Source organism: Mustela lutreola, chromosome 8 (assembly GCF_030435805.1).
Source record: "Mustela lutreola isolate mMusLut2 chromosome 8, mMusLut2.pri, whole genome shotgun sequence".
Lineage (NCBI taxonomy): Eukaryota > Metazoa > Chordata > Mammalia > Carnivora > Mustelidae > Mustela > Mustela lutreola.
The window spans coordinates 150989191-151005805 of NC_081297.1; the positions used below are offsets into that span (position 1 = coordinate 150989191).

The 16615-nt window shown below is 64.7% G+C and overlaps 2 protein-coding genes across 7 annotated transcripts in view; one reads left to right on the forward strand and one right to left on the reverse strand.

The window, feature by feature from the left end:
* Positions 1–1099: 1099 nt before the first annotated feature.
* Positions 1100–12808, forward strand: SELENOO (selenoprotein O). Of its 2 annotated transcripts, none has more exons than XM_059187351.1 (9): positions 1100–1696; positions 5369–5572; positions 6715–6895; positions 7531–7661; positions 7988–8268; positions 10813–10963; positions 11762–11947; positions 12040–12196; positions 12300–12446. In XM_059187351.1, the coding sequence occupies exons 1-9, from the start codon at positions 1116–1118 to the stop codon at positions 12444–12446; spliced, it is 2019 nt and encodes a 672-aa protein (XP_059043334.1). In that variant the 5' UTR covers positions 1100–1115. The 2 variants fall into 2 exon arrangements, with proteins under 2 accessions (XP_059043334.1, XP_059043333.1); XM_059187350.1 differs by having other exon boundaries at positions 1101–1696; positions 12300–12808.
* TUBGCP6 (tubulin gamma complex component 6) overlaps positions 2778–16615 on the reverse strand; it is a 30058-nt gene continuing 16220 nt past the window's right edge. Inside the window, exons 15-26 of one of the 5 annotated variants that reach the window (XM_059187348.1) lie at positions 16486–16557; positions 15195–16329; positions 14981–15039; positions 14758–14899; positions 14510–14678; positions 14291–14432; positions 14013–14207; positions 13805–13937; positions 13406–13619; positions 13123–13322; positions 12913–13018; positions 2778–3159 (exon numbers count right to left, since the gene is read on the reverse strand). In XM_059187348.1, coding sequence (XP_059043331.1) covers positions 12927–13018; positions 13123–13322; positions 13406–13619; positions 13805–13937; positions 14013–14207; positions 14291–14432; positions 14510–14678; positions 14758–14899; positions 14981–15039; positions 15195–16329; positions 16486–16557 — 2553 coding nt within the window. In that variant the 3' untranslated portion in view covers positions 2778–3159; positions 12913–12926. Of the gene's footprint in view, positions 3160–3869; positions 4184–4280; positions 8306–11323; positions 13019–13122; positions 13323–13405; positions 13620–13804; positions 13938–14012; positions 14208–14290; positions 14433–14509; positions 14679–14757; positions 14900–14980; positions 15040–15194; positions 16330–16485; positions 16558–16615 lie in introns of those variants that run through there. The other 4 variants (XM_059187347.1, XM_059187346.1, XM_059187345.1 and 1 more) reach the window with 4 other exon arrangements.

Below are 16615 nucleotides of genomic sequence, written 5' to 3' on the forward strand. Positions count from 1 at the left end.
CAGGGTCCCCTACATAGCTCCTGGTCTTGGGTTCTATTATGGGGCTAGGTGGGGGAGAGGGGGTGGGAAGCCCTTCCAAGGACCTCCATCCGGGGTTCTTTTCCAGCCTGAGTATCGGAGGTCTTTGTTCTGCAACAGGCCTCCTGGCTTCTCTGGGGCAGACGCTTGGAGGCCAGACTTGGCTCTCCCCAGCCTCCCGGACAGTATGTGGGGAGCTTCTCTCGGCCAGGCACTGTTCTGGAAGAGCTGGCCCCAGATCACGCCGACTGCGTGCCCTCCTGGAGCCCGGCGAGGAGACCGGCACGGAAAAAACCGGAACACGAGGGCGTGAGCTCGTGTCGGGGGTGCTCCGAGGGGAAAGTCAAGTTCCCGCGGGCACTTCGGGAGGCACGCGGGCGGCACCGAAGCCAGGACGCAGGAGCAGTCCTGCTCCGAGCAGAGGCAGAGCAGGGGCAAAGGGGCTCCCGCACCGGGGAGGAGCCCGGCCCGGCCCGGGCGCCGCCGGGTCTCAGGCGTGGCTTCGCCCTGGGGCTCTTCGCGGCCCGTCCCCAGGGACACGGGCCCTCTACCCGGGCTGCAGACCCCTCCTTCCCTTCTGCCTCGCTGCCCGGCGCAGCCGAGGACATTCGGAGACAGGCCCTGGCACAGCGCGGGGCCGGAGCTGACCCTGGCCTCCCCCCGGGGTCGAGGGGCACCCCTGGTGGTCGACCCGGCACGTCTCTCAACACGGGTCAGCCCGCTCGGAGCTCGGAGCCCCGACTGTCCGGCCTTTCCCGGGCCGGACCTCCAGGGACCTCCAGGGACCCGCTGGCTCGTCACGCAGGCCCGGCCTCCCCCGCTCCCCGAGCGGCTCCAACGCTGGGCCACAGGCCCGCGGAGGCGGACGGGTCGCGGGCGGCCAAGTCCTCCTTCCCCCCCGCCCCGGCCGCCGCGGCACCGCCCCTAAGGAGCGCACCGCCCCTAAGACGCACGCCGCAGCCAATCAGAGTCAGGCTTTCGCGGGCGCGGCCCGCGCAGGCGCACCAGCGGACACCTCCGCCGGCGATTGGACGACCAGGCACGCCCGCCGGGCTTCCGGTCGGGGCAAAAGGGCTTCCGCCGCAGCGGCGCCGCGGATGGCCGCGCTGGGGGCCGCGCTGAGGGCCTCGCTCGCGGCCGCCCGTGCCCGGTCGGCGCCGCTGGGCCACCGCCCGCCGCACGCGCCCTGCTCCGCGTCGGCCGCCGCCCGCGGCGCTGCCATGGAGCCGGCGCCCCGCTGGCTGGGGGGGCTGCGCTTCGACAACCGCGCCCTGCGCGCGCTGCCCGTGGAGACGCCGCCGGCCGGGCCCGAGGGCGCCCCGTCCTCGCCGCGGCCGGTGCCCGGGGCCTGCTTCAGCCGCGTGCGGCCCGCGCCGCTGCGCCAGCCGCGCCTCGTGGCACTGTCGGAGCCCGCGCTGGCGCTGCTGGGCCTGGGCGCGCCGCCCGCCGACGCCGCCGCCCGCGAGGCGCGCGAGGCCGAGGCCGCGCTCTTCTTCAGCGGCAACGCGCTGCTGCCGGGCGCCGAGCCCGCCGCGCACTGCTACTGCGGCCACCAGTTCGGCCAGTTCGCGGGGCAGCTGGGCGACGGCGCCGCCATGTACCTGGGCGAGGTGTGCACGGCCGCGGGCGAGCGCTGGGAGCTGCAGCTCAAGGGCGCGGGCCCCACGCCCTTCTCCAGGTGGGCGCGCGCGGGGGCGCGGCGGGGGCGCGCGGGGGGCGGGGCGTGCTCAGGCCACGCTGGTCCTCCCTGCTGCCGGGCCAGGTGGAACTGGAGGTTTGGTCTGGGGACAGACACTGCGGGGGGGAGGGGGCGTCCCAGGGCCCCGGCGGAGGGAAGGGCTTGTGCAGAGACCCGGAGGTCACAGGAGAGGACAGAAGGGGGACTGGGGCTGCCGAGCCTGCGCCCCCGCTGCAGGACTGGTGCCAGGTGCCCTTGGCCCCTCTGGCCGGCCCGGGGAGGGGACCTGCTGGCCCCGGTCCCGCAGCTCCAGCCCCTGCTGTGTCCTGGTCCCGAAATCGACACAAGGACTTTGGAGTCCGTTCTGCCTGTGACCCCGGGTTCGCCGCCTGCCCGGCGCAGCCAGCCTTGCCTGGGGAGGCAGGGCCGTTTCTCAGCAGCCGCGCAGACAGCCCAGGCTTGCTCTCCAGCATAGCTGCTGTGCGTCCACCCAGAGTCACCGTGTGTGGCCGGTGCCCTGCACAGGGACCAGAACCCCTCAGATCCAAGCCCCCGTGGACGCTCTCCCAGACACAGGCTTCTGAGCACTTGCAGGCCAGGGACCTGGGTCGAGGTCCCCACGCCTGGCCTGGCAGCTCTTAGACCGGTCCTGCCGCTCACGTACCAGACGGCGCTGGCAGCCCGTTCTGCTCTGTCCACTCCGTGCTTGGTGCCTTCAGTCCGTATTTGCTAAATACTTGTTGAATGGCTGAAAAGCCACACCTAAGCTGTTTTCTGTGCGGAGAAGTCCTGAGGGGGAGTGTGCTGGCCGGTCCCTGTGGCCTCCCCGACTCCCCCGGGATCTGAACGCATCCCACGCCCCCTGCCTGCGCCGCGGCAGCTCCATCTCGGACCCCAGAATGACTCATCCCTCCTCCTCACCTTCCTGTCCCTGGAGGTCTCCGGAGGTCAGCCTCACGCCCCTGTCACCACCCAGACAGCCTGTGCGGAGCTGTCCGCACCGGCGAGTGAGGCGAGGGTTCCTGCCCCTCCAAACGGCCGCCTTCGGGCCTGCTCACTCTTCGAGCATCGTCAGACTTCGTGTGTTCAGTTTGGTCATTTATTTTTGCCGGCTACTACGACGTGCTCAGGAGAGGAACCCTCTGGACATCTCTTGTATTTGAAGACTTGAGTGTTTGCAAGTCCATGTTTTAGACTTGAGGTCTGCTAGAGGGGTCACTTCATGCCTGGAGGCTAACGTCCCGAGTGGCTGTGTGTGGCTTCAGGCCAGCCCTTTGGGTACCTAGATGTGGACTTTGGGGGGTGGGCGGGTGACGTCCTGCCTGCTGTGGGGTTGGGATTTGGGGAGATGCCTCTCCTGGCGGGTACAGAAGAGCTTGTCCTCCGCTGGGCCCATCCCACAGCTCGGCTGGCAAGACACGGGCGTGCAGGAGAAGGGAGTGCTGTCGCGTGTCGTGCTGGCCCTGTGGGTACAGAGAGGCTCTTTATCCTTGCTGTGTAATTGTCCAGTTCTGGCTTTTGCTTTGGGAACCCTGCCTTGGGCAAGAAGACAGGCTGCTGATTTTCAGGACCATTTTTACCAGATTCCAGATTAAACTACGCAGTGCTGGCTTCCTGCCGAGCATGAGGTCCAGCCGGGTGAGAGTCGTTCCCAGGCCAGGGAGGGGAGGGCTGACATTTGAGGACAGGTCTCTGTCCCAGTTCCCCACACGGACTAGAAGGAGGTGAGTGGGGTGCACTTGTCGCTCTGGCCAGAGGCTGCCGCAGTGAGCCCTGCGTGACTGCCAGGCCTGGTCTCCAGAGGTGTCACTCACACTGCGACGAGACGCAACAGCAGGCATTTGTGAGAACTGCAGCTGCTTAAAAGCTCGCAGCGGACGCCTGAACGGACGCCATACCCCATGCCCACGAAGGAGAAGACCCCGTCTTGTCAGGATGTCAGCCCTTCCCAGTTTGACTACGGATTCAGTATGATCCCAGTCAGGGCGCCCAGGGCCTCGGTGGGGGAGCGTCTGCCTTCGGCTCAGGTCATGATCCCAGGGTCCTGGGATCGAGCCCCGTGTTGGGCTCCCTGCTCGGCGGGGAGTCTGCTTCTCCCTCTCTCACTCCCCCTGCTTATGTTCCTCACTCTTCTCTCAAATGAATAAAATCTTTTAAAAAAGTACAATTCCGATCAAAATTTCAGCGGTTATTTTGTAGATACTAATGATGGGATTCTAAAGTTGAAACGGAGAGGCGCGTGCTGAAGGACAGCAGAGTCGGAGCACAGACACTGCCCGACTCCAGGCTTGACTGTAAAACTGGAGTAACCAAGAAGGCGCAGAGCTGGCGGGGGCACAGGCCATGGAACAACAGACAGACCCCTCGTAAATGCTGTCACTTAGGACACAGGAACAAAGGCGGTACAAAGACCATCGTCCGAAGAGTTGGTGCTGAAGCAGCTGGATGTGTACACACCAAAAATGTACCAGACACGGACCTCAGACCCTGAAAAATTGAAAAATTAACTCAAAAGGGATCATAGACCTAAACATAAGATGCAGAACTATAAAACCAGAAGATAAACTAGAAAACCCAGAGGACGTTGTTTGGACATGATTTTTTATTCTTTTTTTAAGACTTCATTTATTTGAGAAAGACAGTGAGAAACAGCATGGCATGGGGGAGAGACGGGGGAGAAGCAGGCTCCCCACTGAGCCAGGAGCCCGATGCAGGGCTGGGTCCCAGGACCCTGGGATCATGACCTGAGCCGAAGGCAGATGCTCGACCAAGTGGGCCACCCAGGCACCCTGGGACATGATTTTTTTGGCACAACATTGAAGGCGAGATCCACAAAAAAAAAAAAAAAAAGTCACGGTTAAGCTGGACCCCAGTGAAGTTAAAACTTTTGCAACTGACAGTATCAAGAGAACAAAGAGAAAATATTTGTAGAAGACATGCCTGATAAAGGACTGTTACTCTAAGTAGACAAAGAACTCTTAAAACTCGGGACGCCTGAGGGGCTCAGTTGGTTAAGCAACTGCCTTTGGCCCAGGTCATGATCCCTGGGCCCTGGGCCCTGCATGGGGCTCCCTGCTCAGTGGGAGGCTCCTTCTCCCCGCTCTGCTATTCCGTCTGCCTGTACTCTCTTCCTCTGCCAAGTATGTACTTGACACAGATCACAAGTAGGCAGAGAGAGAGGAGGAAGCAGGCTCCCCACAGGGCAGAGAGCCCGACACAGGGCTCGATCCCAGGACCCTGGGATCATCACCTGAGCTGAAGGCAGAGGCTTTAACCCACTGAGCCAGCCAGGCGCCCCTAAATAAAAAATCTAAAAAACAAAAAAAACGAGTTTTCAAGTCCTGGAAAGGGCTGCCTGAGATCCTTCGCCCCTAACTGTAAGAGACTAAAGTAACGAAAGCAGACTTGCACACGTACCAGTGAGCGTGCAACACGCCCGCCTGGCTAGGTCCTGGGCAAGAGGCCTCAGGTGGCCCTCGCTGCCCTTGGCATTAATCTGGCTCCGCGGGCTAGGCCCCGGCTGCCGGATCAGGGGCCGTGGTCGGGGCCTCTCGGTATCGGGAGCCATCGGACCTGGAGATCTTTGTCGATGACGGCCGAGCCCGCCGCTTGCTGCTGGAGCCTGGGCGTGGCCCGGACAGCTGCCTGACCGCCGCGGCTGTGTGATTTCAGACAGGCCGACGGCCGCAAGGTCCTGCGGTCGAGCATCCGCGAGTTCCTGTGCAGCGAAGCTATGTTCCACCTGGGCATCCCCACCACACGGGCCGGGGCCTGCGTCACGTCCCAGTCCGTGGTCGCCCGAGACGTGTTCTACGATGGCAATCCCAAGTATGAGAAGTGCACGGTCGTGCTGCGGATAGCTTCCACTTTCCTGAGGTAATACTGCTGCCCTCCGTGGGCGGCCGCACCTTGCTTGTCAGGTGGCCTCGGCGCGCAGGCCGGCGCGGGTGCGCCGCAGGGACGTGCGCGGAGCCCATCCCCCGCTGGGCTCCTGCTGCGGGGGAGGCGGGGTGCAAAGGCACCGGGCGTTTCCTGGGTCGGGAGCCCTGTCCTGCGTGTGGATGGCTGCTCGGGCCCCCGTTGCCCCCAGGAGAGAGGAGGTGGCAGAGAGGCGGCCCGTGTCTCTGGAGCACCAGTGAAGGGGATGGTCTCAGGCCGGCAAAAGAGGGGCCGCCCAGACGCAGGGCTCTGGGACCCAGAAGGACACGGAAGTCACCCAGAAAGTGGCCTTGTTAGGTGTCAGGAGCCACGCCTGCTGTGCCCCGTCCGCGGGGCCATCCTTGCTCACACCCCCGTCCTCAGCCACGGTCCCTGCTCCTCCTCCCTGATGTCAGCGTGCCACCTGGCCTCCCCCGGTTCTGACCACTGGAACCCACGGCTGTCGGCAAACGGCTGTGACGTCTTCTGGTCCCCTCCGGCGGAGCCGGACAGACCCCGTGTGCTGGGGGCCATTCCTGCGGTGCATGAGCCTGAGCGCCTGGCTTTGTCTTTTGTCCTCCGGGGCTTAGAAGAGCCTGGGTGGTCATCCGCCTCCCCCCAGGAGACCAGGGCCACCTCCCTGAGGGGCGCTCCCGGCAGTCTGACCAGTGAGTGGGCGGAGGTGGCGAGCACTGTGGGGCCAACCCCGTGCCCGCCAACGGTCATGGTGGTCGTTCAAGCCAGAAGTGTCTCCGGACACTGCCTCCGTCCCCTGCGTGACACGAGCCCTCGGTTGTAGAGCTGACCCCGCTTGGGACTGGTAGGACGCCAGTCACCGACGCTGTCCTTGGGGTAGGGGGACGAGCGCAGAGCCCTGCTGGTCCCGAGCCGGTCGTGCCTCCCTGGGCCTCCCACAGAGGCACACATGGTGTTGGCCAAAAGCAGAATGCGTGTGTCACTCAAAGACGAGTTGTGCTTTTCTTGGTTTTGTTTTAATCTGGGTGTTCTTCCTGGCCTTGGCCACAAGGCGTAGCGGCAGGCTTCTATCCCAGGAGGCTGGAGCCGTGCTGAACCCGGTACAAACGCGGGTCTTCCTCCAGGTTCGGATCCTTTGAGATCTTTAAGTCCGCAGATGAGCACACAGGGCGCGAGGGCCCCAGCGTGGGGAGAAACGACATCCGAGCGCAAATGCTCGACTATGTGATCAGCTCGTTTTATCCCGAGATCCAGGCGGCGCACGCCGAGGACCGCGCTCAGAGGAACGCCGCCTTCTTCCGGGAGGTACGGGTGGCTGCGCACCCGCGTCCCGCCTGCTGGTGTGACTCGGTCTGCCTGGCGGATGGACAGAGGTTCTCTCTTGATGTCCCTGCCCTTCTGAGTCCCTCCCCTGTCCCAAAGCCTGTCACCTTTCGTGAGCGTTGAGCAGAACTGACTTCTTGGGAATGCTGCCTGGAGGGTCGGGGTTCTTGGACACACCCAAGGATCACTGTCTCCGTGGCACTGGAGGTGCTGTGTGCCCCCGCCAGGCCCAGCAGGAAAACGGGGTGGGGGAGGACCCCGCTGCGGGGGAGCCTGGGTGCTGGTGGGACTCACAGACAGTCCCAGTGGGGCCCCGGGTGTAGCAGCCTGGACCCAGCGCAGGTTTTGCTGGCTCGGTTTGCACCCAGTTATCCTCCCGGGCCAGAGTGGTGGGGATGGTCAAGGCTTCCGGGTGTTTTTGGTTTCATGGATAAAAGCCCAAATTATGAAAGAGACAGACGGGGTAAGTGGAAATAAGAGCCCACACGTGTGCTTTTCCCTCTCAGGGCTGAGTGTGCACCCGGAGGGCAGAGCCATGGGAGGAGTCTTCGGCCGCAGAGCTGTCCTTGGGGAGGGGGGGGCGGGGCAGGGGGCACCGTGCATCTGTCCTGTTTCAGGTGACCCGCCGCACGGCCCGGATGGTGGCAGAGTGGCAGTGTGTGGGCTTCTGCCACGGCGTGCTCAACACGGACAACATGAGCATCGTGGGGCTCACCATCGACTACGGGCCCTTCGGCTTCCTGGACAGGTGAGCCGAAAGGCCACTGGGGGTGGCCTGCAGGTGCGGGGCTGCTGTTCTCCCTGTTGTTTGGAAATGCTGGGTCAGCTCTTCCCAGCGGCAGAAATCCCCTGGAAGGTTCCGAGACGGGAAATGGCCCCGGGGGGCCCGAGCAGGAGGAGGCGGTGAGCAGGCGGAGGCCGTGCCGCTCTGCTGCTGACTGGGCGGGTGGGCGTCTGTGGCTGCGGCATCTGGACCTGAGCCGCGGGCCAGCAGCCCAGTGGGGCAGGGCGGCAGTGGCCCCGCAGAAGAGGCCTGCCTCACCCCCTCGGTGGTCCCCTTGTCCCTTGTGGCAGGTATGACCCCAACCACGTGTGCAATGCCTCGGACAACACCGGGCGCTACGCGTACAGCAAGCAGCCCGAGGTCTGCAAGTGGAACCTGCAGAAGCTGGCAGAGGCGCTGGAGCCCGAGCTGCCCCGCGAGCAGGGGGAGGCCATCCTGGCCGAGGAGTTCGACACCGAGTTCCGCTGCCACTACCTGCAGAAGATGCGCAGGAAGCTGGGCCTGGTGCGCACGGAGCTGCCCGACGACGAGGCGCTGGTGGCCAGGCTCCTGGAGACCATGCACCTGACTGGTGAGTGGGGGCCGGTGCCTCGGCGTTGGTCAGTGAACTAGACACAGCGCAGAACCGACTGTTTCAACCCTGCGGTGTGGGGTTCGGGGACAGCAGGCCCGTTCACCCCGCCGGGCACCCACTGCCCCCGCCCGTCTCCCCACGACACCCCCTCCTCATTCCCCCGCTTCCGCGCCCCTGGCAGCCCCGTTCCGGCGTCTGTCTCTGAATCGGACTCCGTGCGGGGCCCTCCATGATACGGGCCCACGCAGGGTCTGTCCCGTGACAGCGCCGAGGACAGCGTCCCTGGGGTCCCCGATGGTGTGGTGGGTGTCGGCCTTCTGGGCCTCTCAGGGCTGAGGGAAAGCCCGCGGTGTGGACGGACCACACGTCACTCCTCCGTCATCGCGGCTGCACGTGGGTTGTCTTCCCCTTGGCCTGTGTGGGTAACAGCACCACGAGACAGATGCACGGACGGACATCCCTTTGAGTCCCTGCCCTCGGTTCTCCCAGCACCGCGCGAGCAGAAGCGTCCACGTGTGCGTCCCTCCAGCCCTCGGGAGCGCTCTGCCTTCCTCCCCAAACGGTGGTTTTACGAAATTGAGGACGTGTCCTTCTGTCCATTTGTTTTTCCCACTGTGCACGGGCTGAGAGGAGCCCATGTCCTGTCTTCGGGTGAACCGTCACGGCGGAGCGCGGCAGCGTGCCCAGCAGGCGCTGATGTCTCGCGCTTCTGGAGGCTGGAGGGCGGAGGTCGGGCTGCTGTGTGGTCGGGCTGCCCTGAGGGCCTCCTTCCGTCCTCGCCCGCCCGGGTGCTGGTCTGCGTGGTCTCTGCTCTGGTGTCCGGGCGACGCTGCTCTCGTGAGTTAGGAAATGTTCCCTCCTGTTCAGAAGCTTGGGAAGAACTGGTGATCATGCCCCACGTCCAGCAGAACTCAGCGGTGAGGCCTCTGGTCCTGCCGTTGTCTTTGCTGGGAGGTTCTGATTGCCCAGTGTCCTCGCTTGTCTCAAGACTTCCCGGATTTTGTGTCTCCTGAGTCCGTTTCGGTAGATGGCGTTTCCAGGGCCTTGGCTGGAGTCGCCCAGACTCTCCGCAGTCACGGCCACACTCCCATTTCTGATCTCAGTTACTTGCCCATAACCAAAAATGTCCACCTTCTCGATCTTTTCAAAGAATCAACAACTCTAGGTTTCAGTGACTTTTGCTGCTTTTTTGTTTTGTTTAACTCTGCTGTACCCTGTTCCCTTCCTGTCGGCCAGCCTTCCTCTGCATGTTCCCTTTCTAGTGCCTTACGGCTACGGTTAAGTTACTGGTTGAGGCTTTTTTCCCTTTGAGAGGAACCGACCTGGACCAGTGTCAGGGTCATGAAACCATCGACTCCCATCACCACACGGCTGTGCTCTTGCGTTGTCGGTGATCAGCACCGTTAAGTCCCGTCCGACCACTGCTTCCGTGGCGACCTTCAGTATTTGCTTCCAGTCTCCTGCCCCTATGTATTTTCTGATTTCCCTTGTGATTTCTTCTTGGAGCCCCTGGTTCATCTTCACACTCTCTGGGAAATCTCTGGTTCTCCTTCCCTGAGTTCTGTCTTCATCCCGTCGTGCTTGGAGAAGACGCCGGTCTCTTGAAGCAGGCGGACTTGCTTTATGGCCGAACACGCAGTCTGTCCTCGGGAAGACAGGCGTCTGTCTGTCCGACGGAGTGGCCTGACCGCGTCCGCGGTCCTTGTCGGTCTGCCCTGCAGACCTCCCATCTGTTCTCCAGAGCGGGCCAGGGAAGCCTCTGGCTCCAGGGAACCGTTCCGTTTTGCCTTCCGTTCCACAAGTGCTCGGTTTGTAGGGCTCCAGCCGGGACACCTCGGTGAACGGGCTGTCCGTCAGCACAGGACGCCCTCGTCATCCGCGGGCCTCGTGCCGACAGCAGCGGGCCGGCCCCGCTCTGCAGCCTACGGTCTGCCTGCGCTTTCTCCTGTCCATTCCCTTTAGACCGGACAAGCTGAAAGTTTTTTGTTTTAGTTCAAGCTGCCAGGCTCGTTCGGCAGCGAATCCACCTCAAGTCCTTGCTGATGGGGACCTGGGGCGCCATCTCTGTCTCGCCATTTTCCCGCTTGTTTTCTCCGCTCCAGCTTCGTGTCCAGCTTCGTGTCTGCACCGTCTGGTCCCCTCTCGTTGCCTTTTGTGTCTGTCTCCAGGATGCTCTCCCGGGTTGACAGTGATTGTGTTTGGAGGTGGGTCCTTGGCCTGACTTGTTAGTGCTGCTGTACGTTGAGGCTGTGTGTTCGGACGTGTCAGGGGCTTGTCCTTGATGCTCTGTCAAGCAGGCAGTGAGGATGGTGACCACAGCGGGGGTGGCCAGAGGCGGACCTTGGTGCCATATTTACCTGATTCATGGATAAGGGAACCAGGGCTTAGAGTGACTTGCCAGGGTCACAGTGGTGGCCAGGCTGGGTGGCAGTTGGGTTTGGGGGTTGCTGAGGTGGAGACTAGAGGGAAGGTCAGGAGCCCGTGGGCCTGGCGAGCGTCCACACTTGGTGTGACAGCACCCTGAGCAGTGGCGTGTTCCAGGGGCCGACTTCACAAATACCTTCTACTTGCTGAGCTCCTTCCCAGTGGGGCTGGAGCCCCTGGGCCTGCCTGCGTTCCTGGCCGCGCTCACCGCACAGTGCGCCTCCTTAGAGGAGCTGAAGCTCGCCTTCCGACCCCAGATGGATCCCCGGTGGGTACCCACGTCTCACTTTCTTGGAATTTGCTTCCAGAAGGAGACGACTGTTTAGAGCAGAGCGCGCTGGGGCACTCGGGAGGGGGGTCAGGCCCCCACGTCGGCAGCTCAGCCCACTGGTCAGAGAGAAGAACAGCAGTGCTGCCACCACTGGGGCAGGCCAGTGGCACAGGCCAGGGAGCAGCTTCCCAGAATGGCTCTTTCGTCTGCCCAGGAAGAGCCCCAGGGCCCCCGGGTCACAGCCAGACCAGGCTTTTCTGCGCCCTCTCCCACCGGGAAAAGCAAATGGTGCCCGAGCCCGCACTCACGAAGACGCGGGAAGCGCGGTCTCTGGGTTTTGACAAACAAGCCAGCAGCCCGTGTGGGAGAGAATTTAGTGCAGCGGCGCAGGGGGACAGGCTAGCAGGACCGGGGAAGGGGAATTGGTGCTACCCCCCCTCCCCGCCGCCCTTCTGCGAGTACGCTGTGGAGAAGTGGACAGCAGTGACCTGCCCCCTCCAGCGGTAAGTAGGTGCCCCATGCACCCCAGGGGCCTGCAAGTCAGCCTGCAGCACTTCCTCTCGGGGCACCCATGTCCCGAGACCTGCAAGGGCCGCTGGAGAGTGGGGGTGGATGGCTGCCTCACCCCGTGGGGCCGGGGTCACCCCCCGGGGCAGTCAGCAGCGGCCCAGCGGAGCTGCTAAAGCCACCACCGCCTCCCCTGGGCCCCGATGGCCATCTTCCAGGTGCCCAGTGGCCCCGGGACTCCGCCTGCGGCAGGGGCGGGGCCAGGCCTCACGCTGCCCCTCTGCGCAGGCAGCTCTCCATGATGCTGGTGCTGGCACAGTCCAACCCTCAGCTATTCGCGCTCATGGGCACGCGGGCGAGCGTCACGGAGGAGCTGGAGCGCGTGGAGCAGCAGTCGCGGCTGCAGCAGCTGAGCCCGGCGCAGCTGCTGAGCAAGAACAGGGCCCACTGGACCGACTGGCTCCAGGAGTACGGGTGAGGCCGTGGGGGCCGGGCACCAGCGACTCCCGTGCAGGGAACCAGGGTGGGGGGGGATCCACTGGAAAGATGAACCCGGATGATTCCAGAGCCCGGCTGGAGAAGGACAGGGAGGGCGTGGGCGACCAGGACGCCTGGCAGGCCGAGCGCACGCGCATCATGCACGCCAACAACCCCAAGTACGTCCTGCGGAACTACATCGCCCAGAATGCCATCGAGGCCGCCGAGAATGGGGACTTCTCAGAGGCAAGCGCACACCCGGCCCTCCTCCGTGCTTGGGTCCTGCTGCAGGCGGCGGTCCAGGGAGCAAGGGCTAGTCTCTAAAACGCCTCTCCTCGTTCCTCTCCAGGTGCGGCGGGTGCTGAAGCTTCTGGAAACCCCGTACCACAGGGACGGGGAGCCCACCGAGGCTCTGGGAGCCACCGGGGCAGACAGTGGGGGGAACTCGTACAGCAGCAAGCCCCCACTGTGGGCGGCCGAACTGTGTGTGACGTGATCCTCGTAATAGCCTCGGAGGCCTCCACACGTGGAGTCCCGAGGCCCCGAGTCCTACCGAGTCCTTGAGGCGGCGCACACCCCATGGGCACCCCAGCCCGTCTCTCCATGATGGCCGAGACGTCCAGTCAGGACCTGACCCGTCTCCGTCTGACGCAGACTCAGCAGCCCAGCCCGCGCTCAGGGCGCTCCCTATCAAAGCCGCTTTGTGCAGGGACAGGAGGGAAGCGGCCCGGTGGGGGAGGGGTGGAGCAGCCCCAGCCCACCTCCCTGGCCTTGGGCCACCCAACCGCAGGCCACGGCGTGGCTTCTGCCTACTGGGGAGACACGGCCCCCAAATAAACCAGCAGCTTCCGTGGCGCATCTCTCGGTGGCTCTGCCCCTGACCCGGCAGCCTGGGAAAAAGAGGTGCTGGGTGGGGGGGCGGGGAGGCGGGGTCTGGGGAGTATGGGGGGGCTGGAGCACACCTGTGTCGGCAGCCTCAGGCGTCCTGATAGTAGTTGTTGAAGTTGATGCGCAGCAGGAAGTCCTCCAGGTGCGGCTGGTAGCCTCGGTTCACCAGCTTGGTCACCACTGGGGGGACCAGGAGCAGCTCAGCCAGGCCCATGTACGGGCTCCTGCCCTACAGGCTCCTGCCCCACGGTCCCCAAGCCCTCCCGGCCCTGGGGGACAGTCACCTTTAAAGAGGAAGTGGGAGTAGTACTTAAAGGTGCTGTAGGACTGCTGCATGAGAGCGAAGTTGGGGTGCTGCGCGCCGCGGGGGCCGCCGGCGGGGACCCAGGGCTGCGAGATGAGCTGGCTGCGGAACTTGAGCACGAGGCTGAAGATGCTGTGGATGACGTTCATGACCGGCGCGGCCTTCTCGGTCAGCAGGCCCCTGGGGAAGCGCGTGGCCGCCGGTGAGGGGCGCCCGGGGCCCCGGACGCACACGCGCAGAGGCGCCCCGGGCGCCCGGCTCACCGGAACACGGCCTTGTGCAGGTACTCGGCGTGCGCGCGCTGGATGTCCTCGAGGTCGCCCACCTGCGCCAGCCGGGCCCGGAACTCGCACCAGGTGACGTGCAGGATCTGGTTGGCGATGTAGCCCTGCGTGACCTTGACAAAGTGCTGCATCTCGTGCTTGAAGAGCTGCAGCTGGCGGAACTGCACGGAGCCGGCCGCGCGGCTCACCAGAGCTGGGGGGGAGGGGCGCGGGGGGGGGGGGGTCAGACGTGCACGCGCGCGGATCACTACAGCGGGAGGGGGGTCAGACGTGCACGCGCGCGGCTCAGCAGCACTGCGGAGGGGCGGGCGGGGGGGGGGGGGGGGGGTCAGGCGTGTGCGCGCCGCCCAGGACAAGCCGGGCTCCGGCCGCCCTCACCGGCGCGCTTCAGGTGGAAGCAGACGTCCTTGAGCGTCCACATCATGAGCTTGAGCTGCAGCAGGAAGGAGAAGATGCCGCTGTACCTGCTCAGGCAGCCCTCGGTGAGCACCACGTTCAGGGGCCAGTCGACCTGCGGGCGAGGCCGGCTCAGCACGCCCCTGCGGGGATCCCCCCACCCACCGCCACTCGGCCCGGCCCTGCTGACCTTGTACCTGAGCTCCAGGCAGCTCAGCACGTCCGGCGCGTTGGGGGCGAAGGCCTCGGGCAGGAACTTGAGGGCGAAGGAGAGGTTGGCGGCGAGCGGCGTGTCACCGTGCAGGCTGTACCGCAGGGCCTTGCTGAGCACCGAGTTGAGCACCAGCGGGTTGAGCAGCTCCCCGGGCGTCTGGCCCGCCCCCAGCTGAGGCAGGAGAGGGCACAGGCGTCCCAAGGGAGTCCCGGCACCGAGGCCAGCGGCCACGCCCACGCCGCGCCCCCGGTCACCTTCTCAAAGAGCAGGTCGCTGAGCGACTGTGCAAACTCGCCGTCCTCCATGAGCAGGAAGTGCCGCAGCGCCTCGAAGTGCGCCTCCAGCCGTAGCTCCACGAAGAAGTAGTCCACGGCGGCCTTGTTCACCAACGAGACGCTGGCGGGAGGGGCCCAGGGTCAGGGGCAGCGGGGGACAGGGCGGGCAGGGCGGGCAGGGCAGGGGTGGGCACTCACTGAGCGGCCAGCGGGGCGCTGATGGAGTGCTTCATGAGCACCGGCAGCGGCAGCAGCTCGCTCAGCTGCACCGCGGTCTCATCTGCATCTGATCGGACATGGGGGTCCTCCGGGAGGGCGAAGGCCCGGGGAAGCCCATGGTGCAGCAGGTGGGCGGCAGGAGGCTCTGCTATAGGACGGCAGATGGCCATTCAGCACACGGGACACACTGGGCTTCCGCCTGCCCGCCACCACAACCGGCCACTCACACATGGCCTCGTAGCTGTCCGGGTACTGCTCCAGCCCGTACTGCTCTGCCAGACCCGCTAGGTAGGCCTGCTCCCGGTCCCAGCGCTGGGCCGCGGCCGCCTCCTCACCAAGGCCGGGGCTGCTCTGGGCCGCCACGTCGTCCTAGGAAGGAAAGGGACAGTGGGATCCCCTACGTACAGCCCAATCCTGGCAGGCCAGACCCCTAACCCCATCTGTCCTCACCTGTGAGCTTAGAGGGTGATTTGGAGAGAGGTTCTCCGTGTCCCTACTCGGTACCGGTCCTGAGCAACGTAAGTGGGGCAGGAAGAGTATGAGGGCCAAGTACCCCTCCACAGTGGGACCTCCCAAGTCCCCAGGGCTGCAGACTCCCTGCCCAGACCCCTCCTGGGCCCACAGGTACCACCAGTGATAGGAGAGCTGTAGGGGTCCCACTGACCTGGCTCTTCGGGGATACCATCACCCAGGTCCCCAGATAGAGCCGCTGCGGACGGCAAAGCCTGGAGGCCATGTGGCTCCCCACCACTGGAACCAGCCACCTGAGCAGAGTCGCTGTCTGAGGCCGTTTCTGTAGGCATCTGTGGCTCGTGCTCACAGACAGGGCTCTGTGCTCCCAGACTGAGGCCTGACCGGGACACCTGGTCAGTGAGGCTCTGGCAGGGCCTGGGCATATCGGGCTGGCCTTCCCCAGAAAGTGCACTCAGTGCCATGTGGGACTGAGACACGTGTCCATGGACGTTCCACCGCGGTCGGGAGGGGGCCACATCCCACACGTTCTCCCCCACCTTGATGCTGGCATCAGACACGTGTCCGTGGACGTTCCACCGCGGTCGGGAGGGGGCCACATCCCACACGTTCTCCCCCACCTTGATGCTGGCGTCAGACACGTGTCCGTGGACGTTCCAGCGCGGTCGGGAGGGGGCCATCCCAGAAGTACAGCCGCCTATGGGAACGCTGCCTTCTGATACATGCTCAAGGAGCTGCTCCATGGCCTGACTGCTCCCCTCCTGGGGGACGGTGTGCCCAGCGGGGTGGGGGTGAAGCAGAGCCACGTGTCTATCTGGGACACCTGTGTTCCCTGGCTGTGTGACACTGTCCCGCCATAGCTGCTGCCCCTCATTGCTCGAGCCACCTCCTATAGTCTGCAGGGACCCTGGGGAAGCCAAGGGGGCTACAGCAGGCCTCAGGATGGTTCTGAAATCATACTCCTGTGTCCCAGCAGGCCCTGTGGCCACCACATCGGATGGAGCCGAGGGAGGCAGGTCAGAGCCGATGGTTTGTAACGCCTCCTCCAGGACAGGGGTCACGCCAGCATGCGCAGGCGGCTCGGCCTCCCGGGCTCTGGGCAGGAAGTCTTGGATGCTGAGGCCCTCAGAGAACGGCCCCGGCCTGTCCCCTGGCCCCGGCTGCAGCTCAGATCCTGGCGCTGAGCCGTGGGCCCCTGCAGCTGGCGGCCTGACTTGCTCCGGCGTCCGCGAGTTCAGCCAGTCCCAGGCAGCCACATGCTGCGGCTCTGCACACCTGGAGTCGGAGCTGCTGCCGCCGGCAGGGTGCTCATGGCCCGAAGACAAAGTCTGAAACACAAGTGGGTGTCAGTCTCTGAAGCTCGGTTCTGCAACCAGCACCAAAGCTCATGGAGCCGGTAAGTGCTGGAACAGGCCAGTGCAGACATGAGGCATCCAGTTGCCAACCCCATGCTCTGCGCCCAAAGCCCACCCCCGGCTCCTCACCTGGGAGCCGGCGGCAGGGAGGACGGCCAGTGGCTCCGGGGCCTTCCCTTCGGACACGTCCTTCAGCATCCCCTGAAACTCGGGAAGCGGTGGTGAGCACCTAGCCCTGCACCACCCAACCCTAACCCTC